At 40.5% G+C, this 25,325-nt stretch overlaps 1 protein-coding gene across 1 annotated transcript in view; it reads left to right on the forward strand.

Annotated features, from left to right (window-relative positions):
* The window catches only part of ddah1 (dimethylarginine dimethylaminohydrolase 1), a gene marked incomplete at its 5' end in the record, with an annotated part of 60,082 nt that overhangs the window by 24,534 nt on the left and 10,223 nt on the right, over positions 1-25,325 (forward strand). Inside the window, 2 exons of the mRNA XM_079221421.1 lie at positions 19,790-19,889; positions 21,820-21,893. Of these exons, the coding sequence (XP_079077547.1) occupies positions 19,790-19,889; positions 21,820-21,893 (174 nt within the window). The remainder of the gene's footprint in view (positions 1-19,789; positions 19,890-21,819; positions 21,894-25,325) is intronic.

Raw genomic sequence — 25,325 nt, forward strand, 5'->3', positions numbered from 1 at the left:
AATAATAACACTGCTACGTTCTTCCACCTCAATTGTGATTCCCATTCAAGCACAATGACGAATGGAACACAAGGAAGCCAGCGCCTTGAATTGATTGTTCTCACACACAATGTAATTTTGCATCGACCCTCTTGCATTGTCTCAAATCTTCTTTGTTCATTTTGTTTATTTCCTGCAGCCTTGAGGAGGAATTTACTGTTGTTTGACACAATGCAGCCATCAGGCTGAGCATTTACAAAGAAACAATTTGGTGTCGATCCAAAGAATATTTGTAAGAAGGAAGAGACCAATGTGAAGCCAAATTCCTCGTCATTCTTCCCATAGTTTGTCAGAGGAATACGTATTTTCCTTCAGCTAACACAGAGTTCCTCTCTTCCACCATCTGTGTAATCCTCTCAGATTGGGTCCATGACATCACCGGGTGATAACAACATGAGAGCCGTCGGCTTCTTTGGGGAAAGTCTTAAATAGTTTAGGCCAGAAATCATAACAAAGTTTAAGGGATTTGGAAAGATTTTGCAGTGATGTACGCAAAGATTTCTTTCTGTCAGATCTTTTTCCTTTACGATCTATGAGAACATTGGGTCCTGGTTTCCAATGCTTATAGCAAAAGGATAGAGCTGGTCATGCTCGGACCATTAACTCAGGAGTTCATCTAGGGTCCTTGAATGGAAAACATCCCCTAGTTGCCTGTAGGGTCTTGATCACAGCAGAAACAACTCTGCTTCATCCGTTTCTCTTTCATTTACAGCCAGTTTTGAAGTTTAAGTTGTATTAAATTCAAGCTTTTGCCCGCAAATGGTTAAATTGTCAGTTTACATCATGCGATTCAGTTTCACTTCTTCGTTTTGTAATCATCTATATTATGCAACAGTTTTGCAGATTTTTGGTGTCTGTAGAGACGATGATGGAATAAGTGGAATTGAAACAGCACGGTCAGAATTAGTCACAGAAATAAGCCACGGTCTGAACTTATTGAGTAGAGCCTCGTTTATCCCAGCCGTCTGAACTGAGGGCTTAGCTGCAAAGGAATGATGGATTAAAGATGGAGAGGATAGGGCAAAAATATGTCAAATGAATCCTTTGTGACATATATTGAATGCACTCACTGTCAAGAGACATTGTGTGTCCAAAAGAGTTCTGCATTTTCCATAAGCTAATGCACTGAAGTCAAAAGAAGTTTCATAGGCAAACAAAACCATGTACATATTCCCATCAACTGGTAATGCCATGTTTCTACTAATTGAACAGTTTTCTTTGTCACTCCTATAATGTTAAATGAATGACTGCGACTCACTCTGGTGTCATTGCTAGTGTGTAGGTGCAGTAAGTGTGTCAGGTGTTTTACACCATGCGTGGAGATCCTATTTAGACCAATGACTGCATGTCCTGAGCAGGGGGCTAAACAAGGCTAGGACCTTGAATGAAGAGTCATTGTTCAGCACTTAGAAAAGGTATTTGCAATCATGTACGGCCCTGAACTGTGACTCCAAAGTGAGGTATTGCTCTTTTCATTGACATGAAGTCATGACATGAACAGCTGTTGATTAGACAGTTGAGGGTCTAACTTGGACTGAGTGTATGCACAGGGATTCTTGTCTGATTATTCGCATGCATGGCTGCGTGAGCATTTGCTTCCTGAACTGCAACATTTGCCCTCTTGACCTTAAGGTTAAACTTTGTGGCCTTGCCCCTGTAAGGCAGAAGGCTGGGCATGCTTTGCCCCTTCATGCGTGCCATAGTGAGCGCACTTTAGGTAGCTTGTTCATGTGTCACGTTTATTCAAGGGCCTGTGCGACTTAATCAGTATTCTGTTTCAGACATGCAGCTGTGACTAGACTGGCATTATGAGATCTGACATCCGGCAGGTTCCTTTTACAGCAACCACAGATATGACACATCAGTTTTCTGACAGCTCATTCCTTAAAAAAAGATGTACAACTATTTTGACATTATAGTCTAAGAATAGAAGTGTGTAGCAGCAGAGACAACTTTTTCATTCTGTGAAGTCACTGTACACAAAGCATATGAAACAAAAGAAAAGAAACATGCACTTTATTAATCCCCTTGGGGAAATTCTTCTCTGCATTTGACCCATCCCTGAATAGGGAGCAGTGGGCAGCCCTTTGAGGCGCCCGGGGAGCAGCTGGGGGTTCAGTGTCTTGCTCAGGGACACTTCGACATGTGAGCTATGGGGGGACTGGGGATCGAACCGGGTACCTTGCGGTATCAGACCATATTTATGACAAAATGAGACAATTGACAACTTGTGTTACAAATATGAGCTTTTATTTGTGCTACTGTCAATTAAGATGTCAATGAATCACATTTGTTTGCATTTGTTTTGAGTATATAAAACTATGTTAAAACCATTTCCTCTCATCAAGGCCAGACTATAATGTACAGTATCTTGTTACTGCACAGGAATGAACTCTGGGTGGACAGGCATTTGTCATTCTCATTGTAAACTATGGTCTCTCAAAGGATTTATTTTTCTCATCATTCTTCTCTAAGGTAAAGGAAATCTTAAGGATTTGTAATGGCATTTTGAAAGATTCATTTTCCTATTTTGCCCTTATTGGAGAGGTCACAGTCAAAATACAGACAGGAAATGGTGGGGAAAGGGAAAGGATGTATGACATGCAACAATCCTGGCTGGAACAGATCATAAGGCATTCCCTCAGTATGTATCTTAACCTCTAAGCCTGGTGGCTATACATCTGGTGATATATAGCCAAAGATACAGTAGGTCATATTCTTAGAAAGACTTGAGGTACTTTAATTCATACTTTGAGCATTGTAAAAAAAAAGAAGAAGCTTGCACCTATTTTAGTATATTAGTAACAAATTCCCACTCAGTAAAAGCTTTCAAAGAAGTTTGGCTGCTTATCAGCTGGAGGGACATTTAAAAAATAAAATCCACCTGCAAAATGAGTGTTGGTTGTTAAAAGATAACAAGAATCAGCGAGGTTCATCGCCTGTGATGTGTGGAGTACTAAACCATTTGCATCCAGCGGCAGTGGAGCAGACTGCAGTAAATATTTGCCTTAATGGTGCAAAAACATCAAGAACTGCAGAGGAGGGAGAGGCTTTGGATCGAAGATACTAAAATTCCAACAATGTTCCAGTTCAGACCTAACACCAGGAGGCTGTGTGCGCGCGTGCGTGCGTGTGTGCATACGTGCATGTGTGTGCATTACTGTCATGGGCCACTAGAAAGATGTAAGACTAAGTGGTAAGCGTGGGATTTTCTCTTCATCTGCTGTAAGCTTTCCTGAACCACTACTGATGCTGCTGGAGACATCATCTCGAGATAATAACAAAAAGACTAACCAGCTGTTTGAAATATTCTAACCTAACCTTATCCCAGCTCCACCAGCACACCTATGCACAGACAGACACGTATACATATACACACAACTTAATGCCCAAAGTATTCAAACCCTTATAAGGTAAAATAGCAGGTCGGTTTAGAGTGAATCTGTTTTGCAGCGTCCCGGCGAACTTTGGTATTTGCGGCTGGGAAAAGCATCAAGTATGCAGAAAGGACATCCTTCAGTGTTTGTTTTCTCTGCTTCCCTGTATGCATCCTGTGGTTCTGACTGACTGGCTGCTGGCATTACGTAAAAACCAGACTCCATGCTTATATATTTTTTTCCACCTCAGTTTTGGTAAATGATTCAGCAGAGCCTGACTAAATGAATGTTTTCAGAGCCTGGTTATGAGTATAAACATCTTTCCATTTTTTTTGGCCTGACGTGCTGATAGTTCCACATTTGTGGTTTGTCTAAGTGTGTATATTGCACATTTCAGGCTACGTGACATTTTATGTGTACACGTGCCATTTTTCTAAGCATTTGCAGATTCTCCTATTGATTATATATATGTGCATGTATCATTGTTTTATATTTGTGTCCCTGTGTGTTGTGTAAGTGCATACCTGAACTCCCAGCTATGTAGTAAATCATGTCCACCTACGGTCATTCAATAAACCCTGATACAAATGTCGACTCACACCACAGCCATCCCACAAGGCCCCCTTCTCCTCTTTTTATCACCAGCTAGCAATTATGTGCTCCAGTGAGAGGCATGCAACTCACTTTCACACACACACACACACACACACACACACACACACACACACACACACACACACACACACACACACACACACACACACACACACACACACAGGGACAAGCACTCGGCTTGATTAGCAAACCTAATGAATCACCTTGCTCTGTATTCCAAGAACATTCCATAAAGCAGAGGGCCATATAATTGCTTTATACCTACAAAACTGCAACAAACATTAGCGCACAACTGATCCATCTCCTCCTACACTCTCCCTCATCTGCACTAACCACTACTCGCACCTCATACCTCAACCTGCCTCTTCTCCTTTTGGACCTGCAAATAATATTATTATCTGATGCCACATAAACTTGCTAGATTTAGGCTTTAAATAAAGGAATTTCCTGTATTGTTGTAATGATTGTCTGTAATGTAAAGCCACAGGATTAGCATGCGACTCTGCAGCTTTTAGCTCATTGTTTTGCTTCTTCAGCCAGACTGTATAGTTGAGTCTCACCACTCACATAAATCCTCTGTATAAAACCATAGACAGCAGTTTCCAGTTAACAAGCTCTGACAAGGCAAGTGTTTGCTTCCTGTCCAGCATCAAACAGCAAAGAGATCAAATTAGCCCAAAAGATACCAAACAAAACTGTTTTCTCTGTAGTTAACAAAGATCAAAACCAAGCTAAAACATTGCAAAATGTGGACTCATCTTATTCATGTGGCAGAAGCATGACCTCAACAGGATAGTCAAGTTGCACTGTACTTCGGTAAAAAGTCGGTAATTGTTCGCTACCAAGTGAATTTCACCAAACTCTGAAGGCATTCTAATGGTTAGCATGTGATCCTGTGAGTTTGTTGTGTTGTCTTGCTGAAAAATCCTTCACAGTGGCTGTTTGATCCAGAAGCAGGCAGCTGTTTTCAACAGCTCTAAAAACGCTCTGTACGATATTGTACCTGCTCAGCACCAATCATTATACTAGTTAGTGACTAGCTGATGAATGTAGTGGAGCATTTAGCAGAAAGTGAAAGTCAGCAAACAAGCAACTGCTCATAAGTTCACCATATCAACTTGAGCAGTGACAAGTCGATCATCTCTGGTGCTTAAAAAAACAACAACTAAAATGAACAAGTTGAGCTCCAACAGGGATTTTAGATTTCACGGTTTATTAAACAGCATCTTCCCTCTCTCTCAGTTAAAGAACATACACTGATAATCATGCATCAGCTTCCCTAAGTTGCAAAGGTTGTGGTTGTCTAGCTGCTAATGGAGCAGAAAAGCCACATTAATAAAGTCTTACACAGTACCTGCATGCATACTGAGAGACAACAGGATAGGAATATAGGACCATACATGTTGATCTACTGTACAGATCAGATGTAATTACCACTCATGTTGCTTACTCGTGCAGTCAGGACAGTTTAGCTAACTGTATTTGATTTGATTTTTTTATCAGATCTATTTAAAGTGTATCTTACATCCCATGGTGTGCACTGCTTAACATGTGGGCACAATTATTAAATACATTTACATTTTCTCTAAATATTCTTAATATTCCTATGTTGTTTGAAGTTTGAGTTGGCACATTTGCCTTATAATTCTCATGCAGATAGGTGCAGTGTCAGTGCTTGTTTTTGATTGTTGTGTGTTTGTGCATGTAAACATTTCTTGAACATACAGTGGTTCACGTTTGTCATCTGCACACGGGATTGAAAACACGTTTGCGTCGGAAAACATGTTGTTTTCACTCACAAGTGCAGCCACAGTCAAGTTTGCACATCATGCATTCTTTGTTAGCTTAAGTTTCCATGTTGAAGCAAAGGCTCTGCCGGGGGCTATTTTCCTACCATCTTCGCTCACCCAATGAGGTCACACCAGCCAGAATCCTGAGAATGTCAAGAATGGAGAGGTTTAAGAGCTTCTGAACAGCACTATAGGTTATCAGATGGAAGGGGGCTGATTGAGAGGGGAGGTTGAAATGTGATCCACTTCTATAACGGTGAAATGAAGAAGGGGGGAGGGAGTGACACGCTTACTTCACCTTATAGCTGCTTCTCTAATCTGTGATCCACCTATAGCAGATGCCAGGACTTCACTTCAACACTGCTTCATTTACATTGTTGTTTTTAACCTGAGACGATTACATTATCCAGGTGCCAAAGGCTGAAAACTAAAGTCTTAATTTGTCAGACAAAAATGAAGTGTGGGAATGTCCTAATTTAACCTTCAAATCAGTTGTAGATTCAATTGGATTACTTACGAGATCAAAAGCAGTCTAAACCTGCCCAAGTGAACCAGATTGTTTTGTGTATTTTTTAGGTGAAATGTATCACTAGGGCAGAGTCTGTCTAATTCCATACAATAACACTTTTGTAAACTGAGCGTTTGATTGAAGTGCAGCCTCAGTGAGCTAATGGGTTCTTGTTTTTCTGTTCTTGTTGTTGTACACCATACAGTAAGGCAGCAACTCAATATTGAATTATTGATTCTTATTTTCTGGATTATTAGATTAATCGTTTGCTCTATAAAACATCAGAACATTGAGAAAAATGCCCATTAACAAATTATACTGCACACACAAAAAAGTTCTAAATACCTTTATTTTACTATCATACCAGACTATAAACTATCCTGTGATTCTTTTGGTGGTTTAGTCTTCCCCTTTCTGATGCATCTATTTATTTATAGAAGGATCAGTATGCAACACAAAACACTGAGTTCAAGGAATGTCTCCTCTTCCAAAGTAAAGTGTCCAATACAGCACAACCTTTCATCAATACAAATAAACAGGTTCAAACTAAATACATAATACCTGATGAGTTAGGCATTTCATTGTTTTTGTTTTATTTTTTATCTTTGAAGGTTTATTATCTGTAATGTATTCTAATAATTATAAAACCTGCCCAGTTATTCCTGAAAGACGACCAGACGAGCAGAGAGGGTGTGAGAGGATGGGATGGGGTTCTGTACGTTTTTTTTTTATAGGGCTCAGGCGGAGATGTTTGTTCTTCCCTCAAGTGTCTGGAAAGTGTGCCGTTTCCATTACAGTCTGTCTCGCTTGGCTGTAGCAGTGGTTATGTTTTTGCTTGGAGGCCCATGGTGAGAGGCAAGCTCTGTGGCCTTGTGTGTCCAGAAGCCTCAGCAGTGCGATGTAAGCGATAGAGTTGCTGTGGCCCTCGTAGACACACACATGGGCTACATGTGCAGCTTCAAAGACATAGCTAAACGGGCCTCACTGCTGGCAGCCTGGTATCACTGACAGGAAAGCAGAAGGAGGCGGAGAGGGACTGGCTTCATACTAGTTAGCAAGATGATTGAGGTGGCATATTTGAGGAATGATAAGCTTTCCATTTTTTAGTTGGCAGACTAGCATGCTACACAGCATGCCGGGCAGCCTAACAAGCCAAGGGGCTTCCTCTGGTGCTGAGAATTGAAGCCAACACCAAAGTGCCAAAAACTGCAGTTCCTCAAATAGCCACTTGAGGTTGGCTCCAAAAGTGAGCCAATCCCCACAGACCCCCATGTTAAAATGTCCAGCTTTACAGAAAAAACAAACATGTTTAGATGGTAGAATAAACCAGTTTTGGTCTCTTGATGCTTATTTAGTTCATAACCGGGGGCTGAATTTTTCTATAACTAACCCGTTTAAATTAAGATGTGTAGTCACTGGCAAGATGGCGACGGCAGCTGCTACCAACTTTGAGCTTCACAACAGCTCTTCAGAAATGTATAGGTGAGGTCATGGATACTACTTGTATATTGTATACAGTCTCTGGCTGAAACCTACCAGGAAGCTTTAGATAGCCGAAGGGAGCCGCAGTTTCAAGTGATAATTCTCTGTAGGTTCATCCCAATTAGCGAGCATTTTCACATTGCCACATAGTTTCTAACACATCATCAGCCAAAGTTAGCTCTCACTGTGGCTCAGTGGTAGAACAGGTTCGTCCTTCAATCAGTGGATCGGCTACTACTCATTATATGAATAATTTCTGTCATATTCATTGAATGTGCTGTAACTCTGTTATGTTGTTCATTCTGTACACATGACATCTATTGCTTCTGTCCATCTGGGGAGAGGGATCCTCCTCTCTACCAAAGGTTTCTTCCCTTTTTTCCCTGTGAAAGGGTTTTTTAAATTTTTTGGGTGGAGTTTTTCCTGATCCGATGTGAGGTCCCGGGACAGGGATGCCGTATGTGTACAGATTGTAAAGTCCTCTGAGGCTAATTTGTAATTTGTGTGATTTGGGGCTATACAATATAAAATGAATTGAATTGAATCGGCGTTTCGATCCCCGGCTTCGCTCGTCCATGTCGAGGTTTCCTTGGGCAAGACACATGAATTGCATGATGTGTATGAATGGTGTGTATGTAAGACAGTCCTGTTAGGCAGGTGGGACCTTACAGCCCCTGCCAACAGTGGGTGAATAATGACATATAGTGCGAAAGTGCTTTGAGTGGTCCGAAGACTCGAAAAGCGCCATATAAGTACAGCCCATTTACCATTCACTGCTAAATCCCTGCAGTAAAGATACTTCCACGTGGTTCTCTTCTAATATACTGTAAAGGCAAATCCCTGGATCAAGCCCAGCTGTTTAACATTAGCACCTGACCTCCTGTTTCTTGCTGGAAAGAAGGAAAAAAAATCTTTCTGGGAAAACCCTTCATTAACATTTATGGGAAACCCTTTGGCCCATCTTGTTCTTTTTTCCTTTCAAGATTAAAACACACAACCGTTTTTCTCATTTTTCCATAGTAGCCCCTCCCATACATCTAACTTCACATGACTGTTTTGGGAAATCCCTCATAATGGGCAGTTAGTCTGTACTTTGCCTGGCAAACTCTGCTTTTTCCCTCCTTTGGGAAGAAGTCCATTGCATTCTTTGGAAATCGTGGGTGTAACCGTGTGGTATGATGGTGTTTTCTTTCTGCAGAACGCACTGGGTTTCCGTGCTGTATTTAGTCTTCTGGACAGAGTCAGCAACCACTGGATTAACTCAACAATGAAAAGAATGCAGATATGAAAATATATATATACAGATTTTTTACATTTTTGCTTTCCCCGGAGATATTCAGAATGTCAACAGCTTAAACAAGAACAGTATCAGAGCACATGGTGGGAGGAATTGTCAGTCACACTCCTCATATCCAGTCAAAATGCTCTGACTCTGACTCTCCTTATCCTCCCTCCTCATTTCTGGGGTTTTCCTGACCTCTTAGCCGGGGGTTCCTCTTTCTTTGAGTAAGTTGGCAATATACTAAGCACACTCTCTGCGTGGGAGGAAAGAGAGAGTGAGGGAAGCCTTCAAGAAGAACTTAAACGTGACTCACCCAAAATCTCCGCCTCCTTTTTTGACCTTTCTTGTAGCTCTGTACTCCCTGCTTTACAATGCACTAAAAGCACCAAACAGGAAAAAGCCACGGAAAGGTGAGGCTCCGGGCCATATATATCCAGACAAATCTTTGCAGAGTGTGTTTTGTTGGACATTCCGTTCTCTGGCACACCTTGGGCCTCACAAATGTTGAAACAGCTTAAATATGTTGGAGCTCTGGGTATTTTTACTTTGGCTTTCCAGGGGCCTCAACCCGTGGAACAAAAACAAACACAATGGGGATTCCTACTGGAATCGTCTCAATTGAATCATCTTTGGTACACGTGACACGCGTGCCAAGTTTTGATTCTCCAAGGGTAATGAGAGTCGGTTAACCGCAGCGCTCGGAAAGCCTGACAAGTTATGGGAAATGACTTCTGGTGACAGTTGTCAGACATTCAACTTTCCATTCAACTGCTTGTTCCCTTTGTCAATCCGAAACCATATGTACTTCTACAAAACCTCACTGGCAGATGTCTACTGAAGCATATTACCATCTTACATCAGTTCATCCTGTTTCCGAATGTCAATCCGTACAGTCTGACCTAATTGTTCAACAAAAGCTTCTGAAAATTTCAAGCAGCCCAGACTTTCTTCTCAGCTCTGTAAAGGGCCATAGTACTGCGTTTGCAAGTTTTAGCTCCATTAAAGGGTTGTCTCAAATGACTGTACACAATTATTTTTCTTGTGGGGGTGTAACTTATCAAGAAGCAGTCATTTGATTTAATGTCCAAATTGTACCATTTTATGAAGCTTCTTTCTTTTGGGATAACTGGAATGTACTTGTCTTGACTTAAATTTAGTGGTATCAACCCATTTACTGCAAATAGTCATTATCTTATTTGGACAGGTCAGATTTCTCCATCTGAGGTTTCTGCTGCAACTCTAATACAGAGATGATGGAATATTGTGTTTTGGGCTCACAGAATAAAAAAATGCAACAGCAGCTTATTTTTTCTAGAGACGGTGTTTGGTAGAACATATTTCCAATGAAACACTGAGCTCTGTAGATTATCTACAGAAATCAGGATGTTGTTTCTAGAAAGAGATATTGCTTTTTACTTTTTAACTTTTAACTGTGCTTTGAGCAACAACAATATATCTTCTCGGTTGTATTAGATTGTTACCAGTGGAAAAAGCTTAAGCTTTAACCTCAGTTTATCAGATAAAAGCTGAAGAGCTTCATGGCTCTTCTTGAAATGTTAGCGAGTGGAACAACCTTTAACCATCTTGCACTCACAGTGCGAACGTTAGGCCTCCGAACTTTACTATTTCACTTTTTCAACCCAATTGATGTCCAGGGAACAGGACGTCTTGGTTGTAAAAGCTATTTATTAGTGTTGCTTGTCGGTGGTAGAGAATCACACGACCTGGAGGGCGATGCAAGATGTTCGTCTTGAGTACATACAACAATTGCTGACCTCCAACGAGCTGGCATTGCAGCAATGCTTGTGGAGGTTGCCATTTATTTTATTTTTTTACCACAAAAAAAAGCAATTCAGCATGAATTCTTGGTTGTAAGTGTAATGTGTAGTAAGTCTTCCCCGCTGGGGAAGCTACAGTTTTATATAGTGTTATGATGTTTGGTAAGATATTATTATTTGTCAGACCAATGCAGCCAGGGAAGGGTGAACGGTAATTCTCCATGAGGTAGGTGAGTTTATTGGCTTTTCCCTCTTGTTTGGGTATAGACGTCCAGTCTGTGGGGGTCAAAACCAATAAACACAGAGGAGTCGGTGCCAAGTGGAGATGTATTTACCGAAGCCCCCTCTGTTTTTCCCCACGGTGGAGGCTTACATCCATTCAAAAGCAACAGCCTCCATCCTTTTGCTTTCCAACAGTTCCTAGCCTGCAGCTCTTCTGTATTTGTGGAGCCATCACAGTGAGAGGTAGGCAGCAGACATATTCTTTACAGCCCTGCTGATTGGAGCGAGCCCTTTATTAGCTCTGGGAGAGACTCATATTTCTATTTATTTTTGCAGTACCCAGATCTGCTTGTGTATCTCTATGTGAGTGTGCACTGTGATCATCAAGGTGTTGCAGTACAAGATAATACTCTTGTCACTCCTCCTTTATTGATGAAGTTTCTCTTTACATCGCCTTCCACTTTAACTGTTGCTGCACATTTGAGAGTTACTTCTAATTCCTGATGCATTTGCTGTACTGCACAGACATGTGCATGGTCCTCTTTACTGATAAGATGATCTCAGAGGTTGAGAGTGTTATCTAAGAGTGATTCCACAAGACTTATTCAACAGAGATACTCCATAATAGGTAATAATTTATAAGAACCTCTGCAGTTTCAAAGCATATTAGTAACATGAGTCATGACGCACATGCACAAGGATGCATAAGAGGTTTGATCATCATTTAAAGTGGGACCTATATAGGTCATTGACGCTTCAATCTCATGGAGGTAGATCGTGTTATAGTTCTTTTGATATGTATCATCACCCCAGGACCTAAATTTAAACCCATGCTCAATGAAAATTCATGTTGAAATATTATTTTGGTATTCTCTTTCATGTTCAGTTTCCATCTAAAAACAATAAAAGGAGTCGCTAATGAACAGCCATGAGAGCATTAATAGAAAACTAATTACGGAGAAGTCTAATGAATCTCTACACAGCCACTCATCCACACTTTTATTTGTAAGTACATGAAGGGTACTGTAGCCTTTCTGAGCTCTCTAAAATGCATCACACACACCATGCTTTTAAGAAGCTGAAGACACCCCATTCATCAGATGCATAGTGCCCTGCACTTTTCCTTTGTTCCTCACAATCTTTTGTGTGATTTGTGTAATCCTGGCTCGACTGCAATCTCTCACCATTCAGGCGGCTGTAAATGTGTTCAAGCAGGACTATAGTGTGGCATTTTTCTCCTCGGAGCCCTGATATCCTGGGAGCCCCAAGTGAAAGCAGTCTAACAGTGCAGCCGGTCTGGCTGAAACAACTCTTTTACTGAGGCAGCCTGCCAGATCGTTGTGGTCGATGTGGTGCGAGGGTCTCCAGATCTGCTACTGTTAACTGTGCACACTTTCACATTGACCTACTTCTCAACATTAATGTAATCCTAAAGCTGATGGGGGGGATTGCAAAGGGGAGAGGATGTCATGGCTTGGTTAACCACAGGTATGTTCCAACATGCACCAAGGATTTGTTTGGATAACACAAGGACAGGCCATTGAGGGTTTGTTTTCTCTTGGCTGCCACTAAATGAGATGCTGTCATTTCATACTTTTGTTACAGGCTGTGAGAGTGCAAACCTTTGCAATTAGTTCCTTTCAGGAATGCAGCATTTGACCACCATGACAGCGTCAGACTGCGCCCTGTTCCCCCCTCCATCTCTGCAGCTATACCTGTGTGACTCACAGTGTTGGGGGTAACGAGTTACAAAGTAACGGATTACAGTAACGTAATTACTATTATAGGTAACGAAGTAAAGTAACGCATTACACTCAAAATATTGGTAACTACACTACTTTACTAGACCTCAGTAACGCGCGTTCCTACGTTACTCAAGCCATTTTTACCAGTCCGAAAAGTTTTCTTTTAGTGGCGCGCGAGTCACACGACACTTCCTGCATGAACAGTCTATCACAGGGTACGTCCCAAGTCTCTACATTGCATCCCCGTTTCCCTCAACCAAGCGCGGAGAGAAGACGCGAGGAAATATGTTTTAATAGACACGAGACGTCCTTTCCTCTGAAGCGTCACGTGACTGCGACCGACTGACAGCGGATCACATCTGATCAGCTGTTAGTCGCTATAACAGCTGACGGAGTTTTGTCCAGAGAGTTTTTAGCGAACATTCCAATAAAAATGCACTTAAAATAGTTGATTTAATGGTGTTAAACTACTACTTACATTAATAAAGACACAGTTATCATGAGTGTCAGAGTGGAGATGTTTTCTCTGTCGTCTGTTACCGTTTAATAATCTGCATTGAGTATTTATATACTGTGATGTGTCCTGCTTATACGCGCAGGATCCATTTCTACTGGAGGAATGAGTCTGATTGTGACATCATTATAAAATAACCCACAATATAAATATAGTTTCTCTTCATTACGTGTTGTAAAAAGTGTTTCCTCTCTCTAGCTCTCTGATTTTTATGACATACATAATACAAGTTAAGGGAAACAACAGATACAATCTTAGAAGACAGTAGTTTGTGGTCCTTTTGTGGTTCAGACCTACAATGAACATATTTTAACCAGATGGTGAATAATTTAACAGATTTAATATATAACTTGAGTTTAATCTGTGATCGTCTTCACTCTAGTATGAAACTCCAGCGATCAGTCCGCTCAGCTGCAGCGTCCAATCACCAAAAGTACCATTTATTTTTCTATCTTTCTTAAAATACTACAATGATTCCTAAAACAAGCTGGTTTTGTTCTTAAACATTTGGTTTAGTGGGGTCTCATGTTTCCCAAAGCCTGTTTTCAATGTGTTATGCTGTTTGACCTGAATGTCCCAACCATACGTAGTCTCTTGTATCCTGTTGTTTGTGGATTTTAAAGTGAGGCATATTTCTTTAGTCAGACAGTGTGAACAGGGTTAATGTTCGTTCAAGTTAATGGCTGAGTTGTATGTGCCATTTTGTTTTACATGTTTACAATTACAATACACTATGTGGAAAGGCTAAGAGATGCCCTTTATTGAACATTGAAAATAAAGTGATGAAAGGGCCATGATGTTTGTCCATGTATCTTTGCGGTTAATTTGTACATTTGCTTAAAAAAATGGAAAGTAAAGTAACTAGTAGTGTAGTTACTTTTCAAATGCAGTAACTAGTAAAGTAATCTAGTTACAATTTTCAGAAGTAACTAGTAACTTGTAACTAGTTACTTTTTCTGAGTAACTACCCCAACACTGGTGACTCATGTATGAGGGCTTTGTATATCCTTCGTGATTACTGTTTTTGCAAGATTGTCTGGAAAGAAATCCTTATGCACTGATTTCTGATAAGAAAACTTTTTTTATGTGTTTAGTGTGTGCATGTGTGGCTGTGCAATTGAGTGTGAGATTCAAAGCTGCACCTTCTATAGATTGTTTCTCTCATAGATGCCGTTTATTCAGTCCTTCAGGCACTCAGTGAAACCGCTGCGCCTGGCAAACCTTTTACAAATCTATAATTGAGCCACTTAATCGAACTTACTCCTCTTTGCAAATAAAGGGAATCATCTATCTGCTTGCTCCATGAGGTCATAGACTTAAAACAAGAAAGGTTCAGATAACCTTATATACCTTGATGCAGCATAATTGAGATTTGTGCATTTATGTCAAATTCCATTTGGTCGATTACCCTGAAATAGAGCCATTATTCCTATTCTGTATTCCACTGGTCTTTGAACTTTCCTCTGCATTAGGCCTCTGCTACAGTATCTGTTACGATCATCATCTGTGTCCTGGATGTTCAGCCAAACCCTTAGCTATGACGCACAAGACTCAATGTTCTAACTTCTACCCATATGTCAATACAAGCAAGTCACTTTCTGTCTTTAAATGAATAGACTTTACATTTATGTTATGTTTGCATTTATGTATTTTAGGATTCTATATGAAGCCTCAAAGCTGCAGTTAAATTACTTTGTGTAGTGTGAAAGGAGTCGCTCATAGTGATGACAATAATTATCACTCAGCTTTATGGATACTATGGATTGTTTGGGTTTTACGGCCAACAACTTTACTATTTTGGATTATTCACGTTCTCATTAAAGCCATTTTCCACCGCAGCAGGCAGCTGTTTTCAACGAAAAAGCTTTCAAAGTTAGCAACTGCCTTGTGAACGTAGGATCCTCCAAGAGATTGTGGAAACCAAAACAGAGCTAAAAGGAGAATGATTTGTTGAACTTTTATTTGCCAGGATACACAACACCAGATACTAATGTTGTACCATGTCTGCTAAATGTAGATAGGTTAGTGGTCCCCTGTTTAGACGATGGCACCCCTTCAGAGGACATGCTTTGTCCTGCCCACCTAACCCCCAATATAACATATATAACATATGTACACAGATGCTTATCAGTTTCAGCAATTGTGACAGAATCAGTGCTAAACCTCGCCTGTGTTGCCTAAACCAACCAAACTGCCAGGCATTACATGCCATTGATTTCATATAATTTAAACATTTACAAACTGCAGCTGATGAGTGCTATTCAAAGAGGTTGACCTCCTTGCGTGTGAGGCTTAGAGGAATGCTGTGTCCCCATTATGTTAGAGCGTGGGACTCTGTTGCCTGGTGTAGGGAGGCTAGGATGACCTTCAGGAATGCTTTTGTTGTGTACTCTATTGCACTCTCCAAATGCACCGTGCTCCATCAGACTGATGGTCCTTTTTCTTAAGCAGAATGTGATATCAACGGGTACCAGGGGCGAGAGAATGGAGAAGGGGTCCATAAAGAGCCCCAAATGAAAGGCTGTTCTCTCTGCTCCGTCTCCTCTGTCCTGTGCTGGAACGGCAGGAATGTGTCAGGCAGACCTACTGGATCTCAGAGCCTTTAGCCCTTAATGAATTTAAAAAGGACTTTTTCATTCAAAGCAGGCTGTTAGCTAACAGCATGCTGCCTGGCTAAGCACTAAGGGGGGAAAGGAGGAGAGCGGAGAGAAGAGGAAAGGAGCATAGACGGTTGGGGGGCAAAGTAGAAGGAGGTGCTGGCAAAGTAAATTGGCACCTAGGCAGGGTGGGGTATTGGATGTCCCTCACGGTGAGAGATAATAGGCCACTCTGCATTAGAAGCCACTCTAGGAGCATTCTTGACCCTGCCACGAGGGTCCAAAGAGAATAGAGGGAATGTGAGAAACAAAGAAATAATGAAAGTCAGTGAAGGAGGAGAGGATGAGAAAAAGGGCAGGGAGAAGACAGAGCTTCTAAAGAAGGTGTATTCTAACAAAAGAGAAACTTGAAATGTTTGTCATTTTGGGAAATATATTTCTTGCTTTCTTGCCTGGAGTTAGGTTAACATATTGATTCACTCTCAGGTCTGTATGGTAAACATGAGTTTACAGTCAGCAATGGTTAGCTTAGCTTTGCACAAAGGGAAACCGGGAAAGGGGAAACCACTTGCAGTGCATCGGCCACCGTGGTCGCTTCTGGCACAAGGGAGTAGTTTTAGTTGGTTTCAATCTGCAAACTCACCTCGAGATGCCCTCAAATCCTGCACACTGCACCGTAAACAGTGTATTGACCTCTACTGTATGCCACCTTTTGTCACAACGATAATGAGCACAATGACTATCACCTGAAGGTGAGGTATGTCTACGTCAATACTCGAAGACATTCCTGATTGATGGACCTGAAACTGGTAACTGTACCCAGACGATAGATTCACTCGTCTGTAAATGCAATATGAATCACATGAGGAAACATTAACTTAAGTCTGTATCTTCTGTAATTAGCAGTGTGTCTGCAGGAAGCTATTTGGGAATTGCATAGCATGCTAATTGTTTTGTCTATCATGGTTACAGCACTTGATGCTCTGCCACAACTCGTTGTGATGGAGTCAGGAGGGTTTTCTTGGTTTACGTCAGGCCTGTTGCTGCCAGCTGAGCCAATGAGATACTTGTAGCTGAGCAGGTGCATCCCTTTATGGCAGCTGTAGTCTTTAAATACTTTCAGTACAAATAAGATATGCTCCAATAAGTCTCAAGCCAACAGGACATAATTTGGGATGAGATGCAGCGGCATGTAGTGTTTCTGTTACACCTGTGCAAGACCTAAATCCCTATTGGGTTGCTTGGGATTTTGAGTACATGCTTTAGAAAGCAAAATGGATCAATTCCCTTTCAATAAAATATATTTGCTGATTTCTCTTTGTGGTACTACTCAGGACATACATCCTGTGGCCCAAAAGTGCCTTTAATCCTGCACAGCACCAATTTTGTTATTTTGGCACAGTTCTCAACAACTGCTTCCAGTCTTTATCTGCAAAACTTTTGGAAGGCATAGTAAATGAGTCAGATTCAGCTCATACACTGTTGGGGTAGACTGGATGATACTGTCATTTGTCTCTAAAGCAACAAACAGATAGATAATATCCATGGTCTGCTCTGTGATCAAGTAGGGTGATTATTCTAATCCTTTTTTTGTAGTCCGCATTTATGATTTTATTTCGTTGTTTTTTCAACCCAAGTATTTGTGCTTTGACAAAATGTCTGTGTGTACTGAATCTCTCAACTAAAATCACAAGCTACATTTTTGGGAGAGTCTATGTGGAAAGACAGCCTCATTGATGTTCTGTACCACACGCACACACAGATATCACACTGTTGTCTATGTATAGGCACCATGACATAGTGAGGAGGGGGCCTAAACCCCAATTGAGTCACATCACCTCCAGTTATGTCAGAGGAAATGCCAGAGAGCTGAGGTAAAGCGCTGGTTCATACAGTCCTGCAGATTCCTGGGCAGACGATCACTGTGATAATAGAGGCTCCAGTATGCTACAGACAGAAGAAGAAAGGAAAAAGCTGTGGCTGATAACGGTGATGGAGACACAGACCAGCATGTATAATGATCAGCCTTGTTGAGAAAGGTGTTTTCTGTTATATGTGTTTTGATTATATACTCAATATAATCTGGACATGGTATTAAGCATAAATTCCCTGCTCTCCAGCTTTGTTGTGCATATATGGCCTTGCTGAGGTCACAGATATGAAGACAAGGTCATCGTCAGTGCATTAAGTGTTTGAACTGACTTAGTTTTTGTCACAAATGATGAATCAGTAATTTAGCAGGAATAGCCTGGCTGGGATCAACTGAGATTCCACAGTAATGGGATGATAAATCAAAAGCACAAGTTCCCTCTCAATCATCTGGATTGTTTACTTCCTCAGAATCTGACTTAAGCTTTTATTTGTCACCCAACATACCTAGAAACCCAACTAACCCTTGTGTTGTCTTGGGGTCAAAATGACCTGTGTACGAGTGTATATGTATGTGTGTTGATGGGTCATTTTGACCCCAAGACAACACAAGGGCTAAATGAATAGCCAAGAGCTGCATGGCAGTGCCTTTAATTGCAAAAAAAAGAGAGAGGGGGATTAACTGTTACCTCTGCATAATATGCTGCTGTTACTGTCAAAGCGTTTTGGAAACCACTAATGAATTTGGACCCATTGGAAGGACACTGTGCTCTTTTTGGTTAACTAAAGTAGAAAGAAGAGCAGGATCCCTGCAGTGAGGATGAAAAATAGAGGAGGAACGTTAGATTATTCTCTGGGAATTCACTTTCTGTCTTCTGCAAAAGGGAGTGCCATTGTGGTTGTGGGCCATTAAGTCTTGCGGTAATTTACAGAACCAGGCATGCAAACAAACAGCTTATTTTATTGAATTTAAACTCAGTAGCCGTAGTTTTCCTGCCTCATTTCAGAGGATGCCGTTTGTGGTGCTGTTGAACTATATTGCGTTATATCGTTATTTAGCCTACCATCATTGATATACATGGGGTGGACCAAATAGTAGAAACACCTTTAGCTCGGAGTATCTACTGAACTGGCAACTGAGTGTATCCTGCCATTACATATGTGTGCGCATACAAGCTTTTATCTAGAAAGTTCATGGCAGTCTACCTGGATGACCTCATGGTTCGGCCCCCCACAAATGAGGAGAAGCAGAAGCATTGTGTTCGCCAAAAAGCACAGTGAGCAGGCTGAGGTCATAGTGAGATAGGGCTTGTGGAAACACTGATGCTCCCGCTAACATGGCTGGCCTTGGAAACTAGTCCCGCAGGAACCCCAAAAACAGGACGGTAAAATCACACTGGGCGGTCAGACAGGAGAACAGACCAGCCACCAGCTCTTTGTTCAGGTTTTAAGTTCAGCAAAGAGGGGATGCAGGTGAAATTTGGAAATGTAAATGCATGCCATTATATCTGTTAATGTTATCCGGGATGTAGCCATGATTTTACTTCCACGCCATAAATATGTGAAAGACGGATTATCCAGAACATGAGGGCAGGAAAATCCTTTTTTTGGAGTTTGTGTTGGTCCTTCAGCATACCTATTTTTCGCATTCCCTGCCACAAATGACATATTTTCATGGTTCATTATAAGGAAGTCATAGCAACCGGTTGGGGAGAGACGTTTTTGTTTAATTGTGCTCAATTAAATGGGTACGCTGTGCCTTAAAGAAATCCAGTGAAACTGATTTTCATCTTCTTGTTTACAGATGTCTGATTAGAATTAGACCGTATCATTATAGTCCCAAGATAGGAAATGCTGATGGTTTGGACCATTTGGTGGTGTAGTTTAATGTATAGTACATAATCACAGCTCAGTCTTTTGTTTCATATCAGCAGATGTTTTAACTCTATTTCTTCTTTTTGTGTGTTCCAGACGGAGGCAATGAGCAGAGCTCTGAAGGATTTGAATCTGAACATTGTGGAAATGACTGACGAGAACGCCACACTGGATGGAGGAGATGTGCTGTTTACAGGTACAACTCTGTCTGATGTATTTTGTTGAACACCTAAAACCATCAAACAAAAAGCCTTCCACATATGGAAGCTTTTACAAAGAATAATAACATCCAAGTGTACTTTACTTTAGCATTGTGTTGACAGCTGTTAGTTTATACAGAAACAGAAATGAAATATGTACAAGAATATATAGATGAAACTTGAAGAGGATTTATGGATTATACATCTAGCTCGAGAGATGGCACCCTGCCGTCTGTGTCAGTGGGTTAGGTTAAAAACTACCATGAGCATACTAATGCGACAAAAAAACACACAAAATAAAAAAAGCGTTATAGCTCATATACTTCATCTTAATCAGATACTTCAGCAAAAGAGACACGATCTTCATTTAGTATTTAACACAACACCCCTCAATACAAAAGTGTTGGATGGATCAAACAACATACTGGTGATTTTGCCAGATCTTGTAACTTGCAAACTGTAAAGGTGGCACTGCCAGTGGATCTAGGGAAAGGCCATGCAGTGGTAAAGAGCTTTTCACATTATGATGGCAAATTAACATTTATTCCCACACGTTTAGCACAAATCAAATGTATGGTGTGAGTTCTTTTAGTCTGATTTCCTGCATGTCGTGCTTTTATTGTTCAGATAAGTATTATTTTTTGCATAAACGTGTACAATAAACCTCTCATTCATGACCGGTTTAAAAAAACATGTTTTTCCACCCTCTCTCAATGATTGAGGTCAGTAATGACGCGGGCTCCGCTTCAGATATTTCCCTGTACGGCTATTAACCAATGGAGAAATTCTCAAATCATTCCAGGAAATATTTTAATGCAGCAACACAATGCATACATACGTACATGTTTCTGATTGGCTTGTAGGAATCTCTTTAAAGTGTATAACAGATGCTTTGAGATGTGGTTTCCTTTGCCTCATCCGGTATTTTTGCATCTCAAGACACCTAATGTGTTATTTCTAACATGATACAATTTAGAAATTTCACTCTGGATTCAATACATAGTAACGGTGAAACACTCCTTTGTGCGACCTCAGTGACCTGGTTTCTCATCACACTAAGCAGCATTTCCCCTGAAAACTATTCTGTAGCAAACACGTTGTGTACAATGCTGCATGGACAAATAGAATCAGCAGGACCTCAGGCTCTCCCCACGTGCCTCTTCTTCCTCTGGCATCAGATGATGAAATTTAGTAAGAGCAAAAAATTGTGGGTACAGTCGTATGGTGGGCAAAAATGTGGGTCAGAGTCTTCTACACTGCGCGGGCCACAAGGAAAAAGCATAGTACACTTAATTGGGTTTCTAGACGCTGGCTCTGTGCGCTCGTTCCTTCCAGCTAAAATCGGTTTCACATGGCAGGGCTAGAAACATTTCCTGTTGGCAGGGCCCCGGCTAACGGCTCATTTTGTAAAGTTTTCAGCAGCTATGTGAGGAGTCCATCGGTGAGCTCAGTGTGCTGCTGCAGCCTCACTTTCAGGCCTCTGTCTGCTTCTGCCTCACCGTACTGACCACAGTGGGCCTTTTCTTACGGGCATGCAGCGTTTCCCGAATGTAGCTCAACAGTACTGCTGGGTTTCAAGGTTTTTAGACTTTATCAATGTAGCCTTGTTCAAGTTTTTAGATGTTATATATATGTTTGTACTCCAGATAATATAATAATCTTTACTATACAATGCTCTCCTAGTTCCTTAAACTGGTGGTAATGTTTGTTATGCTTTTGTATGGTCTTTGTAGTAATTTATCAATGTACTTATTTTATTTATAAAAAAATTCACTTAGTTTTTTAAGCTTAAAGCCTTTAATTGTTTTGAGTTATATTGTGTATGCATCTGCTGATCTGTGGCGAGCTGCTGCTGCATTTAATTGTCCCAACATCCATAGAGTCTTTTGCCAAAACAACTTAAGTGGTGTCTACTTATTCTTTCAGGTCGAGAGTTCTTTGTGGGCCTTTCCAAACGGACCAATCAGAGAGGAGCAGAGATTCTAGCAGATGCCTTTAAGGTGAGTTTACATAGTTTATAGCCATAGCAGGGCAGCGCAACAAACCGTAATTATAACACTAATGTATTATCACCTCATAAAGTTGACATTGCTAACAGGCCAGCCAACAGAGTCATTAGCATGTATTAGGAGTTCTGTTAGTGGTCAACTGCTAAATGTACATCCAATATTCACACTCCTTTTTGCTGCATTTTGTTTTCCATGCAATCCTGAGAGAAACATTTAATTATTTAGCTGCTAAATGCTCCACTATGTTCATCAGCTAGTCACTAATGTTGTCCTTCTGCTGTTTGTTGCGAGCATATATTGGAATTTTAGAGCTTTTTGCACATTACACCTGACTGCTACAGCTGAAAACGACACTGAGAGTGGTGAGAGTGACTCAACCAGTGAAGTTGCGGGCATAATACCAAAATCATTACCTGAAAAACTTTCTAAAGCTTTGTAGAGCTGAGGGGAACAGAGTAATTACATAATTAATGAACTTGTATCTCCTTTGTTTGAAATTGGCGAAACGTGATATCATCATTAATGTAATGTGCTGTCAGTTTAACTAATTTCAGAGAGAAGCACTGTTAAAGGATGAGCAAGTCAACATTATATACAGTATATATTATTCCTCTACTAACTATTGAGGTATTGCCTGTGTACCCAGAGCCTGATGAGGTGTATTACTTTCATTCAAGACTTTCACTACTTTCTGACTAATTCCTGTGCGGCATAGCCTGGTCTTGATAGACCATAGCTGAGCTAAAAAAAATCACTTGCACGTGACGCACACATCGAAAATATTCTGCAAAATATCCCAAAACCTCGCTGCAACAACAGATTTAGGCAAACTGGGACGATTTAGAAACAGGGCCATGGTGTGGGTCACAAACACAGACTGATTCTATCTATCTTGTTTACTGTTATTGTAATGTGAAGGAGTTTCATACTGCAGATCTGTATGCGTCTCGCTTTTGGATTTGCTTTGTGAGATTGTAGCAAAAAGGAAAGCTGGCTTACCCACAAGTTCAGAGGTGAGGAGTTCAGCACATTACAGTGACCTAAATGGCCTTATTGCTGCACTTCCTTCTTCCAGTTTGTATCTGATTTGAATTCCTCATCATGGATTCCTCTGTGTTTTCTGTTATCTTTGATAAAACAGGACTTAATGATGCGTCACTGGCAAATGACACTAGGAAAAATCACTTGAGCGTCCATTATTGTTCTTTCCGTTTTTTATCAGATTGATTCCTCCTGTCATGTTTTTTTTTCCTATCATTATCAAATTAAGGGTCACTTTGTTGCTGGGTTTGTTTATCACTCAACAACTGCGTACAGATGTCGAAGCTTTTTTCTTGATGGTCCTTGAAGAGGTTAGAGCAGATGGTGCTTTTGATTGAAGGAGTTTATTCTGAAATAATAATATAGAGGCCAAACCACTTATTTTTATCTGCAGGTAGAGGTGGTGACTCCAAATTTACCAATAAAACAAAAATATGAAGATTATGAAAAAGGATGTCAATGTTGAAATTCAGTCTGCTGTGCTCCTGGGTTGGTCAACGGGTCTTTTCAGCCTGATGGTGCAGATGAAAAGCAACTCAGTATCTCTCTTTATAAGAAATGTATGACCCGTACTTCTAATTTTGAACTGTAACTTCCTGTTTATGGATAAGGAGTGAAGGAAGTTCAGATTACATAATTCCCAGTTGTCCTTTTGTATCTTCTGAACAAGTGCCAAGGAAAGATTTCAAGAAAACGTCAAGGATGGAGTAATTTAAGTTTTTGGCATGGTGAAATGCCAAATGCTATTCTGCTCATTCGCAATAACAATTTGAGTAAATCACAGCGCTTTCATTTGAGCTATTAATGCAGTACAAATATTGACTAAAAAAGTGTTACCAAATTCTTGAATGGAAAATGTCACAAAATAGTGTAACTATGGACAATGCACACAATACTTCCACTACCTCATAGGTTAAAGTAAGAGCTATAAACAAACAATTCAAGACATATTGTGTGATTAAGAAACCACATGGATGTCAGTTCTTAGGCACACACCTAAATGTATATGCTCATATAAATGTATTCACGTGAATTCAGGAAGGAAAGGTCTCGGAAGTTTGACGTCTCACATAATTCAAACTAAAGCTTGGTATCACTTCATGGTTTACACATCTCTGTAGGACTCAACTCTAGCTGTTTGTGACAAACGGTGAGTCTGTGTATCAAATGCTCAATCAATCATGTTTAAAGTGGGAAATTATTGCAGTCCAGTAACTCAAAATCAAAACAAACTCTGTGGTAAAACAATGTTGTTTCAGGAGGTTTTGCTATGCTGTAATTCTTCAAATATGGAATCTAGGCTTTAATTCTTGCAAACAAGAAGGCTTTCAACTGGCATTTTAATGAATGGGGCTAGTCCACAATCCACTGTTGAAGGCACAATATAAATAGCACAGCATAGTCCCCTATAAAGGATTATGAAAATTATCCTAAATATAGACCATAATTCAATCAATATGGACATGAGGACAGTTGTAATGTTGTTTATTCAGGTTGCCAGCCTACTCTTTATTAAAGGGTAACTTCACCAATATTTTTAACCACTTAAAAAACTTTTTAATTGGTCCGGTATTGAGGGGTACTGCTGTAAGTGAGCATCAATGTAACGTTATGTCCACTAAAAGTGTTTGTTTTTGCCACTGACAGGCTCAAATTGTTGTTGTAAGTGTCTGACAACAATACTGAGTAATACAACCAATTCTCACCTTCAGCTTAATTCTGTCAGTTTGTTATTGTGTTTAAGTCCTGTTCAAGGTTAAGTCTTGTTGTAAAATCTGTATATCCGTATACTCTGATTCAATTTAATACGGAGGGCCATCAAATTCAAAGACCTCATCTACATAGTCAAAATCATCTAACACTAAAAACCATATAGATTAAACTAAACTATCCTTTACTCGGCCAACTTGCAATATTTCCACCATTGTCATCCAGGAACAAATCACCTCGCGAGATTTCAGAACATGACTTCTTCTTGAGCAAGACTCTTATAATCACAATCGGAGCCAATCTTGGCAAAAACCAACACTTTCAGTGAACTTTAATGCAGCCTGTGATCATGAATATGAAATGTCATAGAGAATGTGTTGGGGCCTTTAAAAATTTTAAAGAAGCCCAAATGCCATGTCAATAGCAGTTGGTTTATCTGTTGTTTTGTATATAACATTTGGTTTGCAACATCCTGCAGCCAGATAAAACCTTTCCAATCAAGTTTCTCCAAGTTGCTCTGTAATAACCCTACGAGCTCTGGGCTCAGTCGCATCATCTCCCAGACACTCCTGCTGTTTCCGCCCCAGAGCTGCTTGCTATTTCATTTTAAAAGCCACTTTAGACCCAGTTTAATGACACTGCCCAAACCACTACAGTGCTCATTTATAAAAA

The sequence above is a fragment of the Taurulus bubalis genome, assembly GCF_910589615.1.
Source record: "Taurulus bubalis genome assembly, chromosome: 7".
NCBI classification, from domain to species: Eukaryota; Metazoa; Chordata; class Actinopteri; order Perciformes; family Cottidae; genus Taurulus; species Taurulus bubalis.